Source organism: Aulonocara sp. 'chitande type north' Nkhata Bay, linkage group LG2 (genome assembly GCF_057382095.1).
Source record: "Aulonocara sp. 'chitande type north' Nkhata Bay isolate Kocher_YH1m ecotype deep benthic linkage group LG2, A_spYH_male_GT1.1, whole genome shotgun sequence".
In the NCBI taxonomy this organism is placed as follows: Eukaryota; Metazoa; Chordata; class Actinopteri; order Cichliformes; family Cichlidae; genus Aulonocara; species Aulonocara sp. 'chitande type north' Nkhata Bay.
In genome coordinates, this window is record NC_141345.1 from 25,326,369 (window position 1) to 25,353,618 (window position 27,250).

The following is a 27,250-nucleotide window of genomic DNA, read 5'->3' on the forward strand; positions in this document are numbered from 1 at the left end:
TGAATAGAATAGATGTGAAGGGAAAAAAAGCAAGTTTCTGTTGTTTTTTTGCAACACTGGATTTTTAATCAAATATTAAGTAAACAATTAGACGGCAAGCATTCAGTGTCGCGCTGACCTAGTAGGTGTGGCTGTTATTCCTCTCTTCCTCCTCCTGCCCACTACCTGTTCGGTGCTGCTGTTTGTGCATGGCCGCTGATTAGACCTTGGGTGCAATCAACAACCAAGCACGGCCTGGTGTGCACCGCCCTGCCAGGTGAGCCACATTAGAGCAATCAAGGGTGGGCGTGCCTAGTAGACCTTAAAATGCATGCAGCAGTCATTTGACCCGTGTGCGACATACTGAGAGGACAGCAAACAAAGTACGATCCACTTTTCCACTGTGAGGAAGACTTTGAACAAGACGGGCTATCGGTAAGCTCTTGAGCTCACATTTGCTGCACATATATTTGGAACTGTGGAAGCTCAGTTGTGCAAATGTTTTACGCTTAGGGAAATAGTTGCTGCATTTAAGTTTAAAAAAATTATATTGACAAAAAAGAATGTTTAAGTTTGAATAAATTGTTTGTGCAGTTAGTGTTCCCACATATTTATGTTACTTAATATTAAAAATAGTTACCCCAAATCCTTGGGTGGATCGTAAAACTAGTGAATAAATGTTTGGTTTTGATTTAAAGAAAATAATTCTTTGTAAGGAAAATCCTTAAAGTCTCTATTAAAATGTTTGTGAACTCTAAAATGTATACTTTAAAATACAATTGTTTATAAAAAAAGTGTTAAATGCAAAGAAGACACATTGTGTATATTTATTTAAGAACCACAGTTAAATTAACACAGTTAACCACATGGTAAATGGCTTTACTGAAGTGTATTTTGTTATTTCATCTGTCTTTTGTGTAATGCATGTAATTTATCTGAACGGTTAATGAAATGTTCTTTATTTTTGTGTTGAAAGGTTTTTTACCTGCTGCTACCTACCAGCTATCAAACTAGTTGGTCTAAATAAAGTTGAGTGAAATTCAAAGTCTGGTCTTTTTCAAGACCTCACAGTCAAAGGAACACTTGACATTCAGCTTTAATTGAAGGGGTTTATAAAAGTTGTGAATTTACTTGAAAATCCTTTGTAGTGAATAACTACCTTAAGTCTAGAATCCATGGACATCAACAAATTCTGTCTTCTGCCTTGAGATGATTTGCCTTCAGTAACTGAATAGATGCTCCGTACTAACCCAAACGTTACAACAATTCTGTCACTAATTAGCTAAAATAAACTAATTTAAATGTATTAGCGGCAACAACCAACAGACCATCCCAGTGACATAATGTTTTATACAGGCATAAGAAGGTGCTACACATGCTCAGTCTCAAATCTTACACTTTAACCACTTAAGCATTTCTTCAATCCAGTGTCACAGACAGCGTTACAACTTTTTATATGCTTCCTTTAGCTGGTATCATTCAATCTTTTAGCGACCTGTCTTATCATTTTTATGCTGATGACATTCAGCTCCATATGTCCTTTAAGCCTCATCTGGATAGGCTGTCCACCCTAGTCCAGTGCTTAACCCAGGTTTCTGATTGGCTTTCAAGCAACTACCTCGTTCTAAATACTAACAAGACCGAGACCATGATCATAGCTCCTCCTGAGCTACATTCTAAAATCAGTCAGGTTCTTGCCTCTTTCTGTCCATCTGTCAAGTCAAATATTCGAAATCTTGGAGTAATATTTGACTCTTCTCTGAGCCTTGACTCTCATGTAAAATCTTTGTCTCGTTCCTGTTTCTATCATTTAAGAAACATATCTAAACTGCGACATATGGTTTCCTCAGCTGAACTGGAAAAGCTCATTCATGCATTTGTGTCATCACGCTTAGATTACTGTAATTCCCTGTTTACTAGCTTGGATAAATCATCTCTCTCCCGCCTCCAGACAATACAAAACGCAGCAGCCAGATTACTAACTCGCTCTACTAAGCGTGTTCACATCACTCCCATCTTATATTCTTTACTTTGGCTCCCAATAGAGTTTAGAATTCGCTTTAAAATTCTTGTTTTAACATACAGAGCACTAAATGGCCAGATTACTTATACAAGCTTCTTATAAAATACACTGCTGCTCGTCATCTCCGCTCACAGACTCGGAGTCTCTTAGTTGTTCCCCGTACACGACTAATGACAAAAGGGGACAGAGCCTTTCAGTCTGTTGCACCAAGGCTGTGGAACAGTTTACCACTACAATTACGTTTGCTTGACTCTGTGGATTCTTTTAAAAAACAGTTAAAAACTCCTTTTGCCTTTTGTTTATCTACATATTTTATATTTTTTACATTATTTACATTTGATCTTTTACATTGTATATAATGTCTATTGATTTTATTGTTTATTTTAATATTTGTGTACAGCGCTTTGATTGTCTGTCCGTGAAAAGCGCTTAATAAATAAAGTTTACTTACAACTATTTCAGTTTTTGAGAGCAGCGCTCCACAATGTGTGTTAGCCTTGATATGTGTAGTGTTTCATGTCCTCTTTAACATTAGAAAAAGAAGTGCAAGTTCAACCATATATATATTTTTTCTGCATGATAAAGAAATGCTGCTGAAGTAAATGAACTCCATCTGCATGACTCTTTGGAGTTAAATTGCAAGAAATAAATGTATAAAATTACAGAAAAAAGTTGTGCTAGCTTATTTTCAAGAATGCCCAGAAACTATAAAATTGAAAGATTTTGTTAATTCACAGATAATGTGAATTAATTTTTTAGTATTATTATTATGGATTCATTAAAAAACACACATTTTGGTAGATTTTTGGGGGAAAAATGAACTTTTTTGTGATTTCCTTTTTTATCTATTACAAAATTACTTTAATGTAATATGAGGAAGTTTGAGGAAGCCATGAGGAAGTTTGTTTGTTTTTTAATAAATATCCAATGCTGTATAAGATATTACATATACATAAATGTAGTTAGAAGTCCAAAATTAAAGCCTTCCCTCACATTTTCCAAAGTTATCCAGGGGACTAGATCGGAGCCTTTGCCGGGCCCCAGGAACTTGTGTTTGAAAAAATTTACATTCATTTAATTTATTTTTTATTCATTTATTTATTTTTTTAGCAGCAAGGTGCTGATGATCAGATGCACCTGATTCACCTCATTAGCATTAATGTGAGCACTTCTATAAAAGTATTGGCTTGGTTGACACATTCAAGTGTTAACGCAATGCCATTAAGGACATCAGGCTTTAGACTTCAGCAATGATGTTAAAGGAACAGCTGTTGCTATTCATCAGAGAATGATTATAACTGTAATCTGGGACCAATTTGAAGTTCATCATTCTACAGTGAGAAAGATTATGAAAAAAGAAGCTTTAAAACAGTTGGCAGTATTCCCAAGAGTCAATTCACCCCAAGGTCAGAGAAACTGCAAGAATAAAAAGCGTGACATGTCAAACTCTACAGGCACAGTTAACACATTAGACGTTAAAGTTCATGAAAGTGCAATTATAAAATGAACGAACAAATATATCTCGACCTTAAACTTTTTTAAGTATACTGTATGTTGGTGTAAAACCTCTATTTCCACTCATAATTGCAGAGCTTGAAAACAATGTGACTTCTTCTGACTCAGGACTTCCTTTAGTTAGATGTTGTGAAGATCTTCATGCACTTGAGTTGTCCTCTGAGGTCTTTCAGGCCTGTTGGTGTTGCTGAGCTGGTCATTGCATTCATTCCTGTTGCTTTGGACACTCCTAAACCTTTTACTCTTTCTCTTCATTTTTTTTCCCAGTATAATGATGTCGTTCTTCACACTGAGATCTCTTTGAGTATCACATTTAAAATTACAATGAAAAACTATAAAATTCAAATTTGACACTTGGAATCAACAGATATTAAGTCTGCTTCGTTTTTTTTTTTTAAAATAACACCCTGTCAATAAATTGTCCAGTTAATTCTGAGAAAATGGGTGACTGTGTAGAAAAATTGCCGCAATTTCTTCCAGCAAATTATGAACCTCATTACGCACATGAACTTCCTCTTGTAATCAAGGCATGAAGAGAAGCATCTATGAAGTCCCAGCAAATGCTTAAAAGCTCAAATGTAAACAGAAGTACTGTTATTTACTCCACGACTTTCACGTTTTTCATGAGAAATAAGATTCAAATCTGAACCAGCTTCTTGATAAAACATTTATATTCATTTAAAATAAAGTAGGAACAATTTGAGTGGACAAAACAGATACTTTACAGTTTGTCATATGTTTCAAGCCACAGTAAGAACGCACGTCACATATATGAGAGTAGATTCTTTTAAAGTTTTACACACAGCAGCTGACAAAAAGAGTACAACCCAGTGACGATAGTGATGATGATCATGCTTTGCTCAAAATCAGTAATATCTCAGCTTCTTGATAGAGCAAATTTCAGCACCTGATAAAGTAGAGCAAGATAGTTCCTGAAAAGGGTCTGAAACTGATAGAGAATGAAATAGGTTTCTAACTGAACCCACACGGAGAAGGAAAAGAGTCCAGACTGACATAGAAACTGAAGCCGGATTATTACTTCCCTATAAAGATTTTAGAGTTGCGCAATTGTTGACAGACACTGTGGGAAATGTGGACTGGATGTTATCCAATAAAAACAGGAAGCGAGGAGAGAAGAACACGAAGGAAACAGTTTCTGTCGGCACAGTTAGGAACAACAAAGGAAAAAAATGGTGTGAAATACAACATTTCAGTTGGATAATATAAAACTTTACATTGAAACACAGAGTTTCGGTGATAAATCTTTTAATGAACGCCTCTGCAGTTATGCAACAACTTAATTTGCAGCTTTTTTGTTGATTGTCTCATTTGCACAAAAGAAAAAAACGAGACATAACACATCTATGAAATATTCATGTTTCTCTTCTAAGTGAAAATAAAGATCATTCTTGATTCATGTGTTATATGTACATTATTCGACATCTCACTTCTGTTTCATTCAGATACAAGCACATTTAAAGTAGCCAAAGTCACAGAAATTGGCAGTCTCTGTCTCTCGTATAGCTTATATATATATATATTTATATGATCATATAATCTTCATACATTTGGCAGTGTAGGCTGACTGCTACATACACATGTGCATGAAACTTATCATGTAACGCTACAGGAAAGTACAAGATTCAGCTGCACCCTGCTAACCCCATCAACCCCAAACACCAAACATTGTTCTTTTGCTCCATAAGACATCTACCGATTTCCCTGCTCAGCTCAGTCGTACTCCTTGTTCTAAAATCACGCTGACTAATTAGATTGAAGTCGAACAATCACATGCTGCAACCCACTAACAGCTACTGCAAGTGTGTCACAAGAAATACAGCCGTGACCAAAGCCCAGCGAGGAAAACACTGCACTCATTATCTGCCTCCTCTTTGGCTCCTTTAGCATGTTTTAATCAAGGGAAAAACTTGAGCGCTTTATATTTTTTGATTGTAATTAATATAACACAAGTTGTCTGGAGAGAAGAAAGGCTCTCATTGTTTTAATTCAGTGTTTCCGACTGTTGTACCCCCAAAATAATGAAAGACAGTGATCCTGATGGAAGAACACATAATTCTGAGTCTCCTTTGGCGGTAATAAAAAGTATAATAAACATGGTGTGCAATAGATAATTAAGAGCACACTCACAAGTATAAAACAAAAGAATCAGGCGGATTCTTGCTTGGAAAAACTGACAGATTTGACCTCAAATAGAGAACAGAAGAAGGGCTAATAAACAGTCTGCCATGGAGCAATCTTTAGAATAAACTACCCTTTGATACCTTGTGTGACTTGTTGACATTGTTTCCTCCTTTCATTTTAGACGTGGCAATTTCTAGTCATGGATCGCATGCAAAAGATGCAGGTCACATGCTTGCCGCAGCTGCTCGTCTGTCTGGAGAGCAGGCACGACAGGCAAAAAATAGCTGATAAGACGACTCTCCGGCAATTGAAACAAGCTGCAAACTAGAGATCATGCCAGTTTTCTGATCCTTGTTGAAGAGTGATTGGTTTGCTGATTGATTTGAGCGTAAGGCCTTTCAACAAAACTGGTAGTTGTTGGTCTTCATCAGAGGCTGCTCTTCTTCTTGGTGGTCACAAGACTGGTCACAGGGGCTGTCGAAGCACTCGTCACACCCTTCACCCTCCGTGACCTGCTCCTGCACATTCTGGTACATTAACTGCGGAAGAGGTATCATCAAGATGGTGAGAGTTATACAAAACATGATTACAGAGTTTATATTTTAGACTGACATAAATAGTGGCATTGTGAGTATCTTCAGTTGGAACAACACCCAAACAGACATTATCGCAAAGAATCTAAATCGTGTAATTGGTCTTGGACTTCACAACTAAATTTGCTGTCTCTTAAGGAGCATTAAAAGAAACAGGGTTTCCCGAGGTCATCTTGGCCGGGCCGCCACATGTTTTTCTCCCTGGGTGCTTTCTCCCACACTGCACATGCAGACTAACTCACCTGTCCCTGCTCAGGTTGGTCCCCAAGTAGCCTTTGAATCATGTGACAGATTTTGCTGAAGGTGGGACGCTCTGTCGGCTCCAGATTCCAGCACATCTTCATGATACCGTAGCTGAAATCAAAAAGAGTTCTTTCAGAGAAACAATTCATGGTGTACATTAAAGGGGTTTTGCACTCTTATTTTCACTCCTCAGACTGTGTGGTGTAAAGCCGAGTTAGATGAATAAGGAGAGGCTTATGGAGGCGGTGACGCAGTTAAAAAAAAAAGACAGACTTGTTTATAAGGACCCCTGCCCCTCCAGTTCCATTTAGTTGCCATGAAATAGCAGTTACATGGCTCTCTAGCTTTGAGATCATGTGGCTAACAGGCAGAACTGAGGCCTGACTCACAGCAGAACAAGAAATGAATTGGCCCTGACTCAGATTCAGTCTATTTCCACAGCACATTTATTCCTGGCTAGTGTGACATGCCATGGCAAATCAGCACACACAGATGTTAGGGCTGTATCGCAAAAAAATAAAATCTTTTTTTTTTTTTAATTTCGATGGCTTGCAAAGTTTGGAGTTTGGACTTATTTAGTTTTAGGTTTGAGGTCAAGGGAGAACCCAAAAGCAAATGAAATTCATGAATAATGGAAGTGCATTATGAGGTTATCTCATCTGTCAGTTATTTCAGATGTCAGATAGCCCACGAGACTGCAGGAAGGGGAAAAAATAGGATCTTTGTTCATTCATAAAGACCATTTAGAAAGCAGACTGTTTGAACTTTGGGAGGCTAGCGCCTATTCACAATCAGCTACATTAATAAGTCTGTTATATTAAATTAACCTATTACTAGTCAAAAGTCACCGCATGTTATCAGCTGATCTCACTGGTTAGTAAGCATAACCATAGTATTACTCCTACTATTGCTTAACTACGTGTCAGGAGCTGATACGAAGGCCTTTAATTGGATTATTTGTCATTGTATCAGTCGTAAAAACTCTGCTGATAGTCACTTGATACGCCCGTAAAACTCAACTGATAATCAGGTGATGGTTAGCAGGATAAGAGCCTCAGACAAAATAAAGTGTTTGAGAAAAAGGGGAAGCAGTGACTCATCCCTGAATGAGCCATGCTGCTGAAGTGTCAAACTTACATTTCAGGTGGAGCAAAGTCTGGTTGGGACATCTGGTAGCCACGCTTCACCATCTTGTAGAACCTAGTGTCCACAGCCATGCTGGGGTAGGGGCTTTTGCCTAGTAGTGAATAACATGTGATTTTCAGCACCAACCCATGAAATAAATACAAGCACAGATCACATGTTTACGCATTCTTACCTAAAGAGAAGATCTCCCACAAGAGGATGCCATAGGACCAGACGTCACTCTGAACGGTGTACACGCAGTCAAAGATGCTCTCGGGCGCCATCCACTTCACTGGCAGACGTGCCTTTGCACAAAACAACACACAAACAAATTAAGTGATTTGCAGTGGATACCCATGTAAGCAATATTTAGCTCTTATCAGATCAAATGCTTACATTGCCTTTCACCACATAGTTGGAGTCATTCATGATGTCCCGTGCCAGACCGAAGTCACAGATCTTTGCCTCTCTGCGACTGGTCAGGAGCACATTCCTCGCAGCCACATCTCTGTGAATACACTGCACACACGCATTTCACACAGTTTGTTTCTGCTTGTAGAGCTTTGCCCAGTGAAAGACAATAAGATCAGTGGAAGGCTTAATTTAGAACGAAAGATCTCCATTAAGAAATGTACAACGTCAAACTATGACTAAATATGTGATGGGAAATACCCATCATAAGCCCAGAGGAGTGGTTTAACACACAGGGACGCTGTGTAAAAACAAATGAAAGCTGAAAGCAATGTTTTTGTAAGACATTAAGACCCCTTTTTTTTTAAACAGCAAAAAGGAAATAAAAAAGATTTTAAAACTGAAAGAAATATATGATTTTGATATCAGCTTTAAAAACATGGAAAGGGGACTGGTCACAGCAGGTTGTCTCACCTTATGAGATAAAAGATTTCAAATGCATTCTTTGTCACATTTTTTTTTAAATCAGATAATGCCTCATATTCATAATTCTTGCTATGGAGCCACACTCCAGCAATACATGCATAATGTGGGTTTGCATTTTTATGTCCATTTAAAGCTCCCCCTGTTCCCATAAAGATTTTTAAATTAGCCAAACCACAGTTCCTCTTCGTTGTCTATTTTTATTGGAATGTCACTTACGGATTAAAGATCAGCCATTGCTCCTTGTATGATTTTTATAATGACATTATGTATCTTAGATAATCTACTATCTACATCATCTGCAATATTAAACAGAGAAACATTATCCTAAACTGTTTGGTGACGCTCTCCACATTGTTACTTCTAAAAGTCTGAGCCTTTCCTGGAAGCTTCTTAATGAAATCATGTTACACCTGCGGTCAGTTAAATGGCCTGTATTTATATAGTGCTTTACTAGTCCCTAAGGACCCCAAAGCGCTTTACATATCCAGTCATCCACCCATTCACACACACATTCACACACTGGTGATGGCAAGCTACATTGTAGCCAGCGCGACCCTGGGGCGCACTGACAGAGGCGAGGCTGCCGGACACTGGCGCCACCGGGCCCTCTGACCAGTTAACCTCACATCCATCCTGCTTTCCAATGCATAATTTTTTTTGTCTCTGGTATGAAATTGAAATCATGAAATAATTTGTCATATAAAAAAACAACAAAGTTTCAGCATTGTTGTGTTGTACTATTTCAAATTAAATGCGGTGCTGTAACAATCACATTCTGTTCTTATTCACAAACCAGAAAGCGTCAAATTTCTAATTTGTTAATGGAGTGTTAAACTCACATTTTTCCTGGCCAAAAAGTCGAGGCCCTGAGCTACTTGGAAGGAAAATCTGAGCAGGTCATCAATATCCAGCGGCCAGTCACCACTCTCCTCACAGACAAGGTCTAGAAAAGAATCAGATAGGAATAAAATCCTGCGATCAGCACACTGATCTGATCATTTTCAACAATTTAAACCTCAGGCTGATGACGAGCTTACCTTCAGATGATTCCACAGTTGGCAACTCTGCTAAGCGGCTGGGTCTCATCTCCAAGTAGGTGCTCGAGGTTTCACTGGAGATCCCGCTATCGCTGTTAAAAGTAAACAGAGATATCAGTGCTTGGATACATTTCACATGTCCTCTTTCATTAAGTGTGTTTGCTGATGTACCTTCGAATGAACTGCTTCTGATTGCAGATGTTCTTGTAGTCGGTAGAATTTTCCATGATGTCGGGAATATTCATGACAAAGTTCACAAATGTCTCTGCCTTCTGGCGAAGGAAGTTCAGGAGGTCGCCGAGGCTGCAGTACTCAGTGATCACAAGCACTGGACCTGATGAGGAAACCCGCTATCTTATGACCGTTGAAATGAGCTTGCATGCTTAGTTAAACAGGATTTTCCATGATATGGATGACTTCTAATTTTAACACAAGTTTTTGCAGTATTTCCGTTTCATCTGCGTTCTCTGACCTCCATAGGTGCAGGCTCCAAGTAGGTTGACGATGTTCTGGTGGTGACCCAGGTGACTCAAGATCTTCAGTTCAGACATTAGAGCCTCCCTCTCATCTGAATGGGCACGGGCTGCAGAAACAGGTTTTTTTTCAGAGGTCTAAATATAATGTCTTTTACACAGAGTCAGTCTGACTTGCTCCTGTGGACAATAACCTCTCAGTTAGGTCCTATTTTCCATGAAAGATCTGTCACGCTCAACTCAAAAAAACTCACAGTGCAACAGTGGATCCAAACCTTTTAACATTTTCACAGCTACGCGCATCACATTGTCTTCCTTTCCCATTCCATAAGCAGTGGCCTCAACAACTTTTCCAAATGCGCCTGCACCCAGGATCTTCCCTGTTTGTAGAGAAAATACACAGAGGAGCATTTTGACTTCAACCTAGTCTGCAATTTACAATCAAATATTCAATTATTATTATTTTGATGTAATATAATGAGAATTTAGTCAATTTGACAAACACGTTGCACACCTAATTTGAGCTTGTCTCTAGGGAACTCCCACTTTTCATTGTAGGGCAGCTGCGTGGGGTCAATGAAGGTGTAATTGTTCCCATCTCTCGCCTCAATGATCTTCCAGCGGATCTCATACCTCGGTTTCTTAAAAATAAAGTCAGTAAAGAATGGAGTAACTGCTTTCATAAATGTTTTTGGGCGTCATATTTGGATGTTGGAGATGCTTCTTACAGTTTATTTTGCGATGTTATTTTTTAAGAATTGACTCAACCTACCTGCTTGTATTTGTAAAACAGGAAAATGAGGAGCACAAGAAGGATGGTCAAAATCGCTGCCGCTCCAATCAGAAGGGAAGTAAAGGGCCAGTCTGTTCATAGAGAGAGATTTCAATGTGAGTTAACCTCATTAAGACTGGCTGTGTGACATACAAGCTGATGTCCTTAAACAGAATTTATCTAGCACTTGCATATTTATTGAGGATAATTAATAAACATGCTCAGAAAAGAAGAGAAATAACATTTTTTTTCTTTCCATGAAAGAAACATTAGATTAGATCTGAACCACATCCAGTAATGGTACTCTAGAGAAATTAGAAATTTAGAGAGCAGCCTTAAAATGGACATATGATCGAGTGCTCACCGTTAACGTTCACAGCAAGAGTGTCACTGCTGACGCCAGCGAGGTTGAAAGCCACACACTCAACCGTCATCCTCCTGTTGGAAAACGCCACAGTGAGGACGCTTTCCACTTCCACAGCCCCGTACTCCTCCCTCTGGACCTCCACTGTAGGAGCTCGGAGAGGGATTGCCAGCTGCAGTCCAGTATTGTTTTCATTGCACCTGCACAGATAGAGAAAGGCAATAAACTGACAGAAACGTCAGTGCTTAACCTTATCTCAGAGAGAAATCACTAAAATCACTACAGTTTGTGTTCATTCACAGGGTCAGAGACTGGGTGAGGTCTTTTATGCGCAGTTATACTTACGTGGGTCGGATTCCAAAACACTGATACCAGAGGATTCTGGGAGGAGGATAGCCATGCGAAGTGCAAGTAAGTGTGGTTACATTTTCCCATTTCACGACAGCAATTGGTCTCTCTGCCAGTGGGAAGAAATGAGGGGGAAAAACAATAATTAGTCAACAGTGAATGATCGAGATATACGACCAGTTGACAAAGAAAAAAATTAAACGATGTTAGTTTGTGTTTCTGTCACGTACGATACATCTGGACTTGAAATGTGATGGATGCGTTGGTCATTTCACTCTGAGCATAGAAGGTGTACTGGCCCTGCTCCTGTATATTCATTCTTTTCAGCTGCAGAATAGCATGGTATCTAAAACAAAAATAAATAAATGGTGAAAAAGAGGAATATCTACAGAACCAGAAGTGACTAATTTGGTGTCTTGAATTCAGACAGCTCCTATGCATCATTGTTGAAATAAAAAGAGAACAGCACTCTTCCCTCTTTGAGTTTCATGACCTGAGGAAATATAATGACCTGGTCAGATTTACACAGAATGCAAGGACAGCAAATCTCAAATTTAGTAAAACTTCCTCTTCCTGTAGTACACTTGATTTTCGCACTTTTCTAACTGTACTGCTGAGATACCAGAATGATGAGTAGGGGTATTGCACGTTTCTTTCCCATGAAGCTATTTTAGTCCACCTGTTGTTGTATCGGATGAGCTTGTTCTCCTGTGTGGCTGTGTTGAGAGATGTCGGCGTGTCCCATCTGTGCTTTGTGATGTGGGGGTATGCTTCGATGAGCACGCTGAGCTCCAGATCGTCTCCCTCGTTCACCTCGACCGAGAGGCCCTTGTGGGCCAGCTTAGGCGACAGCTGGGGTGATAGTCTGATGTAAGGCTTGTCTGCTCAAACAATGAAGAGACAAACATTTTAGTTTATTGAAATCATTAAACAGTTTATAAAGTGAATACGTTAGGCTCTTCTTTATAAATTCCAAGAGGTTTTAGCTGTTGGGTGTTTTTTTGTGGCTTACCCACAACCAGCAGGTATGTGGTCGAAGTGTTCACCCCTGCTTCGTTAGAACCGATGCAGGAGATGTTTCCTGTGTCTGCCAGGTTCACAGCAGCGATAGTCAGTGTGCTCTCTATGTCCAGGCGATTTTCACCATTGGAGCGAACTATCTCAGTGATTTTTGGGACCTGAAGACAAATACATAAAGATGTTTAAAGAAGAAAAAGAAAAAATTAAAATTTTGATTAGTATCACTGTAAAACGTAGAAATATCTTGTACTGACTGATTTGGTTGTGTATTTCCAGGTGACGTTGTAGTAGAAGTTGGGATTGTGTGTTGTGCATGGGATCTTGAGTTCTTCCCCAACTATGCGTACATATTCCTCTGTCTCCAAGAAGACGTATGGAGGGAAACGGAGCTCTAGAAAAAGAGAAAAATCATACCCAAATGTCAAAATAGACACAAGTGGTAATGGGCTGATTCTTATATTTGTGTTTTGAGTGCCTACTTGAGCACTCAAAGCACATTTTTCTACACCTAAGTGCTTTCTATTCACACATATTCAAATCCTATAAACGCATCAGAGAGCAACTTGGGTTGAGCATCTTGCCCAAGGATACTTAGGCATGCAGACCAGAGACAGAAGCAGCCAGTGACTGAACCACCTGCTCTACCTCCTGAGTTACAGCCACCCCAGACAAGTTTCAGTTTAGAGGAATTCTAAAAAAAAAAAAAAAAAGCTTTGGGATATTATTTTTCTCACTCTGAATGACATTGATGGAAAAGGCCTTAGAAGTCATCTCCACTCCGTTGACCCTGGCCGTGCACATGTAGTCAGCATTAAAGCTGGGGTGAAGGCTGTGGATGAGAATGCCACGGTCTCTGAAGATGGTAAAGTTCATTCCTGGTGGCACAGAAGTGCCATTGTTCATGCGCAGGCTTATGTCTGTAGCTTCTGGGTTGGTCAGTAGGCAGGGCAGCAGGTAGCTCTCACCCTCCTTCGCTACCACCTGCAGGGATGTGCTGCTGGTCCAGAAAACATGACTTGGATCTGGAAGAAGGATTTTCAAACAATTAACTAATGCGAAACTTAGCCTGAACACTAATAAACATCCAGCTAAGCACAAACTTCAGGAAGCTTGCAGCAGAACAACAGAAGCTCACCTTTTACATACACATACACCGAGGAGTCACGATGGGACCCGCTGGTGTAATAACACTTGTACGTTCCAGTGAATTCTGCGGTGGGACGTTCGACTTTAAAAGTACGGACACTCCCATTGCCCCTGGATATGTAGCGTCTGTGTTTGGGTAGTCTGGTTTGCCAGATTACAGGTGCTTCACCCTCACACCTCAGATCCAGAGGTCTTCCAGCTCTGACCACCACCTCAGCGCTCTTAACCACCTTGGAGTTTAACTTGATCACTGGACGCCTCCACTCAGCTAAAAATAAGAAAATGGCACAAATTAAAATGACATAGAAAAATAGGGTAAAACGATTTAATGAACTGAATTTGTTCCTGATGGTCTCTGAGGGTTTTTATTTATTTATTTTTTTTTGTGTTGCATATTATTTTTGTTCTCGCCATTTCATTATCTCATCTGCTCTGTGACTCAGAATTATTTTAAGAGTATGATTCAGGAAACAGATTGAAGACTCTTGGCTCCATCTATACTTGATACTTCTGCTTTTCACATTGTTGTTATATCTCAACAGTGGGGGTAAAAAAAACAGTTACTATGGGAAACTTCAAATATTACTGCTGTAATTTTTGCTTAGACCCTTTGCCTTTGACATCAAAAATAAAACTAGAGACACATTTAAGAATTTTAAACACATGAGAGCGGAGAAATATTTATTAGCCATTTCTGAGGAAGGGATTTCGTGTAATGGGCCAAACCCTGAGGGGTTAATAAAGCATATTTTTTTGCAACAAAGAACACTGATTTCTTTGATTACTTTGGTGAGAATCTGGACGTTTTTAAAAACTGGATAGTGCATTACGCCAAATTACCGACACTGGAGAAGCTGAGACGTCTTTCCAGTTAGAGGTCATAAAATTTTCCATTCGGCCTTTCTTACAGTGCGTGTTGAATCTTGAAGCAGAACTGAGATTCCACGTTCAGCATTTTGTATTCGCCACATAGCACAATGTAAGACACTGAAAATTAAATGTCATGTGAAGCCAGCATTTTATTTCTGATGTCCTGCTCAGCAGTGTAAACAGCTACCTTTGCCCCAAAGTCCTTCAGCTGTTTAAAAGAGCTATTCATGCAACCTCAATATGACTCATTATAAACGTTATACAATAATCAACCAGAAAGCAAAGCTAATTCATTCAGACCTAACTCAGCGAAACAAGAGATGCTTTTATCTATTAAAATGCAAATAAATGAAATTGCAATTGGATGGCTGTCGGGTGATACTTATATTTGTGATGTTAAATATTATCACAAGAACAACCCTAAACCCCCAAAACTGAAGACAATCAACAGCTGAGAAGGCTGTCAGCTCTTCTCTGCTGTGAGTACAAGTGCATCAGTCCAAATATGATGAGTATGTTGTTGACATGTTTACATCTCACATTTAAAAACATAAACAGATGAATGCTATTTTCTGTAAGCACATTTAATTTGATTTCACTAACTTAATCTTTTAGTGTTACACAAACTTTACTCACACAGTACTTTTCATTCTTTAAGTCTATCGGGGAATGTGACAGTTACGTGCTTTACCCAGTCATCTTTCACATCTAACAAATTGTGGTTTTAACATGTAAGTCCACATTAGTTTTCAAAAACAAGACAAAAATGAAAAGCAAACATCTGATATAAGGGGGCAAAATCACAGCAATTGAAATTGTTGCTTTTCAGAGCTTACCTGAAGCAGTGGAGGCCACAAGCCACAGCATAAGGTAGGACAACATCCTTGATCAACTCAGACCTGGAGTTTAAACATTGTTACTTATTAGCGCAGGAAGAAAAAACCTGATTTGTAGTGATGGGTGCGAGCTTAAAAACAAAACCCCCCAAAGAAGCAACTGTTGCTATCACTGAATTTCATCTTTTACTTCTTTCTGAATGATCAAGAAAAACACTGAACAAACTGTTTCCATTATTATTACCAGTGTAATAAAACCAGAATTGAAATATTAAAACTTGAGATCATAAAAACAATTAAAGAATGACATACCCCGAGAAAGAATTTCATTGGTGCATGTATTAAAAGTAAAGAGTCACTCTAACTTGAAACACAGAATTATGAATTATAGAAGCAGCCCATATTTCTTTCCAGTGTTTTCACCTGCAGATGTCTTCAGCTTGGATCTAATAACTTCCCTGAGTCAGAAGTTTCCAGCATCCAGAGCTGACACAGCTGAGTTCCTCGTTCCCTTTCTGTGCGTCTCCGCGCTCCTTCTTCTTTCTTGTTTACAGGCTTTTTGCCACAAGTCACACAGCAAACAGAAAGTTGTCTTGGGAGCAAGTGGTAGAGGGGTGGAGGAACAATGTGTGTGTGTGTGTGTGTGTGAGAGAGAGGCGACGTGTTGGGGGTGGGGGGGCAGTCAGCATATCATGCTCAACAAATTAATGAGGCAGTGTCAATTGGCCTCTGAAAGGCACAATAATATCGAAACATCCGCAGAGGTGAGACCAATCATCTTCATTTCCGCTGAACTTTGGACATGCGTCAGGCTTAGAAATGCAGCTCGGTAATAAACTGTGAAAATGGAGAGTGAGAAAATTAAATCACAGAAATATTACAGAAAGTTTTCCTTTTTTTAATGTGCTTGAGTTTCATTAACAGCAGAAATGACAGTGAGAGACACCAAAGAAAACACCAGTTATCCAAGCAATACTACGATTATACACTTTATTGTCACATTTACAACATAGAAAATGACACATATAAAAAATACATTTGTAAACGTTAAGAAGAGCTTTGGTACCATAGCTTGTGATAACAGTGAGCTTGTGCATTTTACATAGAGTAAGAAAGGCTACAGGACATAAAAAGACGTGTTCTTCCTTTAAGTGGTGAATTACGTTGAAACACAGTTAGTGTTATCCAAAGCAACAGAAGACTACAGGTATTTTTTTTTTTTTCGATTTTTTTCATGTGTACATATTTATGGCTATCTATTTCTTGAGCAGCAGCCCTTCATATGCAAGCAACAACAGCCCGAGACAACAATCAGTCTATACAAAGGCACTCATCTGTGCCATCTTGTGCTAAGGCAGTGATATGCTGTATTTATTGTTTTCACTTGAGAGTCACAGAAACTGCATATCATAATCACTCTAACATTAGATCCCCAGTTGCTGCGATGTAACTTTCACATAATTGAAATTATTTTTTTGTTATGAATATCCACATTTTCTACATAAAGTGCAAATCTGGCACAGAACTATGAGTTAAGCATACAGGACAAAAAAAACTCCCAAAAGTTTTCATACACACACATCACATACAAGATAATATTCAAAATACACAAATAAAAACACAGACGCTGTGGCATATTAAACTAAAAAATAAAGTATATCTCACATTAAAACAGTGCATGTGGAACCTGTTTGTATTTACTACGATTAGTCCTCTTGACTGTACCCAAGGTAAGGTTTTCATTTATATATCGCCATTTCACATCTGATCATGCTTTAGGACAAAATGTTGTCATGTTGTCGAACTTGTCATTTAAAGGCAAATTAACTTCTTTTCAGGTTCTTGAGGATGTTTAACCTCTTACCTGAAAAGCCTCTTTAGCTCTAAAAACCCTGATGTGGGCTAGCAGGTCTTTAACCTCACGCCTGATTGTCATCTGTAGGTGGTCCTCATCATGTGAGTCATTAGGGAAACATGGGTGAAACTCACACTTTGACCCATGCCTTGGGTCTGGTGATCCTAAGAACTCACATGATAACAGGGTGGGTGAGCAACTCTTAGGACTACCTCCAAGGAGCCTTTCAGATGAGAGGTGAAATGTCTTCAGAAACCTAAATAGAAGTCTAGTTGGCTTCAATCGGCCACTTAAGCCTGTTGCAACGTGGACGAATTCTACACAGAAAAATGGATTCGAGGTTTTCTCACAATATTGTGTCAATGATTTCGTACTTTTTAAAAAAAGGAAATGCAGCCTACTTTTGAACAGTGAATATGGGGAACAGTTGTTGATTAGTTATCTAAAAGATAAAGCACTTATTTAATAAGGCCTCATAAGCCTCACTACACGTTGTAAACTAAGTGTAAATTGTGAGGAGGGTACCGCATTAATTTGTAGCAAATTTCCTAATACAACCGAATGACAGAAGACAATTTTGTAGTTAACTACTTGTAGTTAAAAAACAAAAGAAGAAACTTTCTGTGTGCTTAGTGAAAATACAGAGATTTCCATCTCAGTCTCTATGCTACATTTTAGTTTATTCACGTTCCCTTTTCAGCCCCAGAAAGGAAATCTGTTTCCTCTGGGCTCCTACATCTGGCTACAGGAAGCTGTCTTCTACCTCGGGTGTCCCGGAGGAGCCCAACAGAGCGTCTCTCTCGCTGGTCTCTTCCAGCCGGTCCTCCTCTGGAAGGGTGTCAGCAGTGTCCTGAGACATGGAGTCGGTCTCCTCCCCCACAACTACAGAGCTGAAGGTGAAAAAAACCATTCACAAGTTCACACAGTGCATTTAATCACAAAGTCGTACACAGACGGCTCTTTTTGAGGTGTTGTTCTAGATGAAGTATTTCAACATGAACTTGTTCATAAAAAGGTTCATAAAAACCACCAAAACATATATTGGTGGTATAAAAGCCCAAGGTGCTAGCTGTCTTATTATATCCGTATATATTATTTTCATATGCCAGCTAAATGGTGGATGTTTATTTGGTTTTTATTACCAAATATGATCTAAAAAAAATCAGTGATCTGTGTCAGTGATCTTGGACAAAGGTTACAAGGTAAGACTTCAAATGTAAAACAAAAACATTTCCATCACTGGTTTGGATCACTCCCAAACTGGGAAAAAAAATCTATGTTCAAGTTAAATGTGACTAAAACTAAAACTTTGGTGGTTCAAACATTCATTTTCTCATTAATGCTGAGTGTGTGTTTATCTAAGCAGTAAAAACACTTCTCCATAATACGGCTATTGTTTCAGCTCAACATCTGGATGAGTGGGTGTTTGGATGAAAAAACTGCTTGGGTTAAGCAAACACGAATTCATCTTTGTTTCAATCCCTGCTCTTGGCACACATTTGCAGCATCCTTTCAGTGACTCTGTACCTTCCAGGACTTTCCGATGGCACGTCAGTGAAAGCGTCTTCTGGCTTCGGGTCCGGAATGGGAATGATGTACTCGTTGTATGACGGTATGACTTCCTGTGCCTCTTGTCTGAAGTCTTGTCTAGGCCTTGAGTTTTGGTTGTAGGCATCCAGTGGAGATTGGAGTGTGACAGGAGATGGGGTGCCAAATGCTGGGTTGGTGATTGGAAAGGGTGAGGTCAGCTGAGGTTTGGTGCGGGCGACTGCCGGGTGGTCACTCTTCGTGAAGTTTTCGTTGGCTTGGTTGTATCTCTGTTGTCAGGAGAGAGAGTTTGATTACCTTAACAGCGTAGGAGCAGTCTGATGAGCTTGTAAGAAGAATGATGATGAGCATTTTAGTGAAATTACTTGTGTTTTTTATTGACTGTGACAAACCTAAACTCAGGAAGGGGTAATTTCTTTAACCTCTGATGATGATTTAATATATTCAAAAGAGAGCTACATCAATAGTCTCCAAGTCACTAGTTGCACTCCATTTGACAGGAAGAGCTGTCATATGGAGTGCAACTACTGCGCTATGATGCTCCTGCTTTTGGCACCTTGCTTCACACTTCAAGGTAGGTAGTGTGGCATTGGTGACATTAGCTCATTATAATAATGAGTGCAATAAAAACATGGAAAATGTCATTCATTTACTTATTATTACTTACTGGAATAAATAAAATATTACTAAATAAATCATTCAGTATTTCTATTCTGTTTTCTGTTTGTCAAAAATATCAAAATTGTTAGAAAGATTTTTAAATATTGTGATTTCATTTTGAGGTTATATTGCCAACACTTTCTGAAAACACTTGCAACATATGTAATATGTGTTACTTATAAAATATGTATTAATGGTAAATGACTGTAAAAGAGTTTAAAAATATATTTAAATCACTGTATTGGTGGGAGGTAATACAAATACTGAATAAAAGAAGGGGTTCGGGTTTAGTGTGGAACTGCTTTATTTTAAAGAATAAAAAACAAGTAACTATTATTGCTAATGTCATAAGGTGACTGAAAAAGAACTTAAAAAACACCAGATTTCCATCTGAGTTTGGCTGAAGCAGAAGCATAAAAATATAACCATAAAACTGAAGTACAATTTGTTTTTGTTTTTTTACAAATTTTTTACAGTTCAATTTTAAGGTTAAAGTGAAATTACTGTGAAATTGCACCAATGTAAAGTACTTGAATGCTTGCCAATATCTCATCCAGCTACTAGGAAGTGTTATTATGTACCTTTTTATAGCTGTCTGTCAGCATATTCCCCACGCTGTGGACCAGAAATGAGAACTCGGGCCTTTTCTCATACTTTTCATCCCAGCATTTCTTCATAATCTCATAACTGCAACATGAGCAACATGAAATAAGGAAATAAGTGTGTTTCTTTTCAAAAGTTGTTGAAAAGGCAAGAAAATGTCACGGTGAAAGTGAGACTCACACGTCATCGGAGGCATGGGTGGGTTTGGCCATTCGGTAGCCTCTCTTCAAAGCACTGTAGAATAATTCATTCATGGGCAAATCAGGGTAGGGGGTCCCTCCTGCAGAGAACATTTGAGATCATTCAAAAGCTGACTTAGAAATCAGAAGCAAAGGCTAGGAATCTAATTGAGATCTGTATCCAACATAATGCAACCTTGCACACAGAATTACATTGTTTCAGCCTATGAGACACTGAGACATTGAGTGAATTTAATGGGTTTTCCAAGAAGCAGAACACTGACTTATTATTTCAACTTCAGTAAAGTAAAGTATTTATTCTGACCCAGATCTGTGAGAAAAATTGACCCATAAAATCCAGTTAATTTCACATTTAGACAAGGAAATACAGAGAATTTCGTAAGTGTCTCGCTTACAAAAGTGGATTGTATGTTTTCACCACTCTTGCTTACAAGTGCATATCCTACAAACATATCCTGTCAACTTTGTTTTTATGGTACTTTCAAAAAAATGGTGAAAGGATGCTTAAAAACAAACAACAAAAAACTCACAATACTCTGAGTAAGGAAATGCTGATTTCAAAGCTTGACTGTGCCTAATTGGAAGACTGACCTCATATGAAGCTTCAAAGAAACTGGTACGTACTTGCAATTAGACATAGAACAGAAGATTTGCCATGGCCTCCTATACTCTCCTTTACTGTCACATGGAAATTGTATGTCTCTTTATTGGTTACACTTTAGGATAGAGAAGTTTGTAAAGAGTCCAGGAGAGTTCTAACCTGAATTGAAATTAAGATTAATACACTAACAATTCTGTTTTGCAGTGTTAGTCAGTAAGTGACTGGCTGCTCCCGTATGGGATTAGAACGATGCCCCCTTATCCCATAGTCCAGCCTATAATGCAATTCACACTTGTATATACGCAGCTAATCAACGTCGTTGACAGGCTATGACAGCGTCCTTATGTGCCGACACCTGTGTTTTAGCTAGCAAAGCGGCGTGGCTGATGTGGAGTGAAGCCACGTTAATGACAACGTGTACAATCATCGGAGATGTACAATGTTTAGCGCAAATCTTGTGTAGTTAGTGTGTAGTGTAGTCAATAGTTTTGTTGTGTGTCAGAACATTGAGGCGAATACTGAATGTTACAGGTGTTACAGGAGTGATACAGCTCCTGTTGTCAGGCCTGCAGGTATCAGGCTGTTGTTCTCCTTTATCTCATAGTGGACAGAAATTATTTTTTGGAGTGGCACAAATAATTTGTGTGGCATCAAATTTCATGCAGAAGAGCTGATTGTTCTGTAAATAGTTTGAAATGTATATTTAAAAAAACACCATGGCTGCATTTTTAAGTAAATAGCTGCAAAAAACTTTTCTGTTTGCATAACTCAGTTACTTTTTTGAAGAAGTAACTATATAATTAATTGCCCAACATTGGTCATTATACACTGTACAAAAAGAAAAAAAAAGTTTTGTTTTCAAAATTGGAGTTCAAGTTATTTTTACTTCCAATAGTGTTAACATACTACACAGGACATGAACAAGATTTTTTTTAATTTTCATTGTAAGTGGGTTAAAGCAGTTAATTAAAAGTAGTCTAACAAAAATGTAAATGCTGTAATTTGATTATTTTAATAATAAATAATAAATATAATAATAAACCATGTAACTTGGATGCTGGCATGACCACAGTGCACACGTCTGCTGTTGCTCACAGTTGTCCAAGGGATCGCTCAGGGAGTTTGTGTGTTCGCTCAGACACATGAAAATTTAGTGGGAACATTGGAACAAAGTGTCCTTTAATATCACTTACAAATAAGGTGATTCTCTTCTACAATATGAATACAGCACTTCAGTAGTAGGACTAAAAGCTTTTTGTGTGTTGATGTGAGTGTGCCTGAACTGACCCAGTGTGAAAATCTCCCAAAGAAGAATGCCATATGACCACACATCGCTTAGGGTGGTATACAAATTATGGAAAATGCTTTCAGGTGCCATCCACTTCAAGGGAAGGAACGTCTGAATGAAAGAAGAAACACATCTTATTAAAGAACCACTGTTCCTAATTTGAAACATGCAACAGTCAGGAGGGCTAAAAGAGTCCAGCTAGAATTTATTTGCTGCTATTAAATTTCTGTTATACGCGGATAAAAAGCCAAAACAGGTGAAAACTTGTCAGAACAGAATAGAATAACTTTCCATAAGTTTTTCCATAAACCACTGGTTTTTTTTTATACTTACGTTGCCTTTAGAGATGTAGTTGGAGTCATGCATGATGTCTCTGGCCAGGCCGAAGTCACAAATCTTCACCAGCTTGCCCTCACAGATCAGGACGTTCCTGGCAGCCAGGTCACGATGGACACACTGCGGAGGAGGAAAACGAATATACCTGTTGTAATCATCATGAGGTTGCCACATAAGCACAATTTTTCCTTTTACATATTGCTGCAAATTTGGATGCTGATTAGCTGATCTCTATTTCTTCTGTCTTCTTTTGACACAGTCAGGCTACCTGCTTTCTCCAGTTTCTTTTCTCTGTTTCAAAATTTTTTTATGCTAAACTAAGCTTCCAATTCTTCTCTACATAATCGGAAAATTAAGACTAATTTTCTAATTTCATCTTTGTTTAAATGGGCACAAAATGGCAGTTATCTAGAAGGTTGAGATGAGTATTTTATAAAATATCATACGTTCTTAGAGGCAAGGAACTCCATCCCCTTCGCCACTTGGTAGCTGAATCCTAAAAGATCTTCGTAGGTGAGACTGGGAGAGTCGCTGATCACCAGGTCTAATCTGTTGACTCCTGAACACAGTGACAAGGTGAAAGGATCAGCAGGAGAAAAAAAAAAGGAAGGTGATGAACATGAATGAAGACATTGTCTTTTGTGATGGGGGAACTCTGGCTGTCCTGTGACTGCCTGGGTAAAAAGAGATCAGGCTCTTTATATGTTGCCACATTTGTCTGTACATTATCTCCAGCATTTGATCAGTTAAGAAAACACGTATTCATTAGTCTATTATATGTAAAGCACTGTGCTTTTCAACCAGAAGTACAGCTTATAGTGGCAGAGTTCATCATCCATCATGGTTAAAGTGATTTTAAAACAGTGGTAAACTGGCTCAAATCAAACCTTGTTCCTGGTAGAAGCCGTGTTGGTAGAGAGCCTCGTACGGAGAAGGCTGGATATCTGCATATTTGATGGAATCTATCTGCTCTTGCATGGGAACGTAGACTGAGGGCTCATCTTTGCTCATGTCCATGTATCCTCCATCACTCTCACTTCCGAAAGACACATAGCTGGAGGGATGGAGATATATATATATTTATTGTGTCTGAAAAGTGCACTAAACTGACCTTAAAGGCATATTTGTTTATTTATGCTCCTTCATCATCTGAAACTTTACAACAGAAAAATATCCCCTTAGGAATCAATAAAGTATATTTACCTAATGTTTCAAAGTACATAAGAGGAGGTTTTAATAAAAAGAACCTCCTACATCATACAAAAACGCCCTTTGTGCAGCTCTGAAAGCTCCAGTCTGCTTCGCTCACCCTTTCCTCTGGCTGAGAGGGGTGCTTCCTCTGGAGATGAGACAACTGTAGTCCTGGTTTTTCTCAGCATAGTACTGCAGGAACGTGTGCTTGTTCCTGTGCAGGTAGTCCACCAGGTCGCCATAGCGACAGTACTCAGTCACCAGGTACAAAGGGCCTGTGATCAGGGAACAAGAAGTAAAACAATAACAATATTAATACAATATGTTCTTTATACTTGTATGTATTATGTATGCCTCATAAAATCAACTATAACTTTCAAAAATATAGAGCTTTTATACAGTACTTTTTTCACTGTGTGGCTGACTCTATGCTTTGAGCATATTTAACTGAGGGACTCTCTTTTGCTGCTTCTCTTTGCAAAAGCAGCTGTTCTAGATGTAAAAAAAACCCCACTTGTAAGCTCTGATGTGTTACAGTTAATGCACTTGGCTGTTTTCTTTCATTCAGCATTCTTTAAAGAAATTCCACAGCTATTTAAAGTGCAAGACATGCCAACACTCATTAACTCATTATCCAAAGTGCAATGTAATGTGAATTATATAATCTAGAGCAGGAGTTCTCACATCGTTACCCAAAAAAAGTGGGGTGGGAGTAGAATAATGGATACTTTTTTCTGTTGTAGAGTCAGTAGAGTCAGTAGTCAGTAGTGATGTGAGTATATTCACTATTAGATGTAGCAAACTTTTACATTTCCAAGGGTATTATTCTGAGAACCCTTTTGCTATGAATGGTAGAGTCACACTCAGAAGCATTGCATGCCATTTTAGGGTAAATCAAAGCACTGTTTTAAGAAGTTAGACAAGGGTTTAGGAAGTCTGGTGAGGTAGTATAAAGAGCCATTTAGAAAGGTCCATTTAAAAAGCATGCTATGGTAAATGGGTTACATCAAATTTCTAACAAACAGGCTGGTTCAAAACCTTATTTTTACTTGGTTGACTAATTTTGTCCATTTTATTATGCTTTCAGTTTCCAGTAGTTTTGTTTTTAATCATGTGTAAGAAAGCCAAGAATGCTTTTCTATTCCTTTGACCAGTGAAATAAACTTGTTTCTGTGCAAGAAAAGCAAACTTCCAAAATGATAAATTGTACTTTTCTATATTTAAAAAAATCATTTCCTATTAGTCACATTTTCTTACTTGTAACCTTTTGTACTGATTATTTTGATGGTAAATGTATTGTGACTTTAATGTTAAAAAAATATAGGCCAATCCAGCACCAAATGCCACTGAACTTCCCGCCTTTGACTTAAACAAATCTTCACCACTATTATCCGGTACCTTTTGCATTAAACAAAGCTAAAATGAGCAGACAGACATGTGTATCAAAGCAGTTTTCCACAGTTTGTCATTGTGATGCATGCTCACCATGTTTGGTACAAGCCCCTAGCAAGTTTACGATGTTGAGGTGAGGACCCAGATGACTCATGATCTTTAATTCTGACATCAGGGCCTGAGTTTCACTCCTTCTGGCTGTAGCTGGATGTCAGAAGATGGAAAAAGAAGGGAAGAAAAAGCTGGAAAAATTAGATGCATAAACTTAGGGTAGTTGGAAATAGATACCCTGAGAGCAGGACACACTGTGCCTTTGCCAAACTGCTCAATGACCTGTGAGCTATGACTTGAATCAGGCTGGCAAGCAAACTAAAGCTCAGCAGGCTGCTGCTCTCTATGAGCCCAAAGGAATATGGCACTGGTGTCACAACATCTGACAGCTATGCGGGGGTTCATATACTGTTCACACAAATTACGCACATGGCTTTCTGCTTTGTTTTTATATTGTAGGGCTTACATTTCAGCATTTTCACTGCCACCTTTGTGCTGGACTGCGAATGCGTGAGACCATACGCAGTTGCCTCGACCACCCTGCCAAACGCTCCTGATCCAAGAGTGCGACCTGAAACACAAAGAGGAGCTCAGAAGGACAGAGTCTGAATGGGGCCCACATTGGACCTGCAAAAGTAAGGGAGACCATTTTTAACTAAAATATTGGTGTCAGCAAATGTATGTTATTTTCTGAAGAAGGGAAGATTATTGCAGATAAATAGTATTTATTAAGAGCATATGATGTTTTTCTCGATGTTGAGATGTGTCCTGTTTGTAGGTGAGCAGCTGACTATGAACATGTCAGTCATTAGACATGAAGGTTTAAAAGCTCTCTGTGAATAGGGCTTTAAAAATGAAGTGCCACTGGAGCTGATAAGAGACGTTTAACAAGGTTTGTTTAGTATTCCAGTGTCGACTGTGCCCAGACAACACAAACCACCCACAGCACTAGAGCTACCGGGCAAAAGCTCCAGTTTAACCCTAGAACACTATCGCTGGGTGATTTACACCCGAGAAAATACATTTACATGATTTCTCTCTCCTGTAGCTGTTTGCGTGTCGAGGAGCCTGTGCCATCACCAGGGAAGTCTCAAATGTCCCAGGAATGGTGGACCAAAGACCAGCTTTCCAGAGTCATTATTTTGTTTTAGGAGTTTTATTTTTCATTTTGTTAGACATGGCACAGTTGAAAGTAAAAGAAGACCACTCTAATTTGTCATGTGTTGTCATATTTTGATATATTTGATTACTTTTCATTGGTTATATTATATTGGGTACAAATCACCCGGCATTAGTGATCGTGTTACTATTTATAGCGATAGTGTTCTAGGGTTAAAATGTCTGGAAGCAAATGCGTCTATTAAGACAAATAAAAAGTGACAAGCTGAAAATTTAGCTGCAGCTAACGATGAATTAGTGTCCTCAGTTGACTAGGCTAATTTTAATGCCTAAGATAATAAATATTTGTTCAATCCTCAGTGTGTTGATGCTTTAATAGATTTAAAACTCTGTTTTATGTGCCACATAATTTTTTTCATATTTTTTTAACCACACATAATATTTTACCATTTATGGAAAACCTCTATTAAAAAGATTTAATGTAGTGGGAGAAAATTACAAAGACATTTTCTGTTCTGTTTCTTTTTTTCCCTTTTTTTTTTTTTAATTATTTTTTAATAGTTTAATCTAATTTAATTTGGTTATGCCATTTAAATTTGTTATTATGCTTCACAACATAAAAATATGATTCATATTTTTATGTTGTTGTTGCCTTTGTTTTCAGCATCATTTGTAACACTGCAATTTCTGATCTTCATTAAGTTGGGTTTCCCTAATTTGCATGAACGGGAGCAGATTTAAGTTAAACTGCACACATGCAAGATATTAGGATTTCCATCAGGACTAGTTTTTTTTAGCTGAGCTTAGCTCATCATCTCTCTTAACTGAGGACTCACCCAGCACTAGGTGGTCACGGCGCATTTCCCAGGCCAGGTCATAGGGCAGGTGGATGGGGTCCACGTAGATATACTCATGCCCATCCTGGCTCACAGATTCTATCACCTTCCATCTGATCTCATAGCGAGGTTTCTGAGAACAAACAGTATTGCTTTTGAAGAAAGGAAAATTGAAAAATGGAAACTA

General features: G+C 38.5%; 2 protein-coding genes across 4 annotated transcripts in view; both read right to left on the reverse strand.

Moving 5' to 3' along the window:
- Positions 1 to 4,170: 4,170 nt before the first annotated feature.
- On the reverse strand, positions 4,171 to 15,985 carry csf1ra (colony stimulating factor 1 receptor, a). 3 transcript variants are annotated; one of them, XM_086312834.1, is made up of 22 exons: positions 15,807 to 15,985; positions 15,384 to 15,446; positions 13,667 to 13,945; positions 13,266 to 13,553; positions 12,786 to 12,922; positions 12,524 to 12,689; positions 12,191 to 12,392; positions 11,742 to 11,857; positions 11,509 to 11,620; positions 11,164 to 11,363; positions 10,800 to 10,891; positions 10,542 to 10,668; positions 10,303 to 10,407; positions 10,027 to 10,137; positions 9,726 to 9,888; positions 9,555 to 9,646; positions 9,357 to 9,460; positions 8,017 to 8,139; positions 7,814 to 7,925; positions 7,633 to 7,732; positions 6,495 to 6,606; positions 4,171 to 6,198 (listed from the first exon to the last, which is right to left on the reverse strand). In XM_086312834.1, the coding sequence occupies exons 2-22, from the start codon at positions 15,427 to 15,429 to the stop codon at positions 6,058 to 6,060; spliced, it is 2,928 nt and encodes a 975-aa protein (XP_086168960.1). In that variant the 5' UTR covers positions 15,430 to 15,446; positions 15,807 to 15,985; the 3' UTR covers positions 4,171 to 6,057. The 3 variants fall into 3 exon arrangements, with proteins under 3 accessions (XP_086168960.1, XP_086168950.1, XP_086168955.1); XM_086312824.1 differs by having other exon boundaries at positions 10,282 to 10,407; XM_086312829.1 differs by lacking the exon at positions 15,807 to 15,985 and adding an exon at positions 15,696 to 15,799 and having other exon boundaries at positions 10,282 to 10,407.
- A 379-nt stretch (positions 15,986 to 16,364) lies between these two features.
- Positions 16,365 to 27,250, reverse strand: part of pdgfrb (platelet-derived growth factor receptor, beta polypeptide) — a 28,402-nt gene continuing 17,516 nt past the window's right edge. The window contains exons 12-23 of the mRNA XM_086312816.1: positions 27,064 to 27,196; positions 25,575 to 25,679; positions 25,151 to 25,261; positions 23,784 to 23,940; positions 23,362 to 23,528; positions 22,921 to 23,033; positions 22,472 to 22,594; positions 22,138 to 22,249; positions 20,230 to 20,329; positions 20,028 to 20,133; positions 18,766 to 19,055; positions 16,365 to 18,128 (exon numbers count right to left, since the gene is read on the reverse strand). Of these exons, the coding sequence (XP_086168942.1) occupies positions 17,981 to 18,128; positions 18,766 to 19,055; positions 20,028 to 20,133; positions 20,230 to 20,329; positions 22,138 to 22,249; positions 22,472 to 22,594; positions 22,921 to 23,033; positions 23,362 to 23,528; positions 23,784 to 23,940; positions 25,151 to 25,261; positions 25,575 to 25,679; positions 27,064 to 27,196 (1,665 nt within the window). The 3' untranslated portion in view covers positions 16,365 to 17,980. The remainder of the gene's footprint in view (positions 18,129 to 18,765; positions 19,056 to 20,027; positions 20,134 to 20,229; positions 20,330 to 22,137; positions 22,250 to 22,471; positions 22,595 to 22,920; positions 23,034 to 23,361; positions 23,529 to 23,783; positions 23,941 to 25,150; positions 25,262 to 25,574; positions 25,680 to 27,063; positions 27,197 to 27,250) is intronic.

Bases quoted from the DNA above. Each gene is read 5' to 3' on its own strand.
- csf1ra (XM_086312824.1), bottom strand. From the start codon at position 15,429: ATGTTGTCCTACCTTATGCTGTGGCTTGTGGCCTCCACTGCTTCAG. The intron at 12,923-13,265 runs GTGAGAAAAATA...CTCTTTTTCTAG, and splicing joins TTCCATCAATGTCATTCAGA to AGCTCCGTTTCCCTCCATAC. The intron at 9,889-10,026 runs GTCAGAGAACGC...TTTCCTCATCAG, and splicing joins TGGAGCCTGCACCTATGGAG to GTCCAGTGCTTGTGATCACT.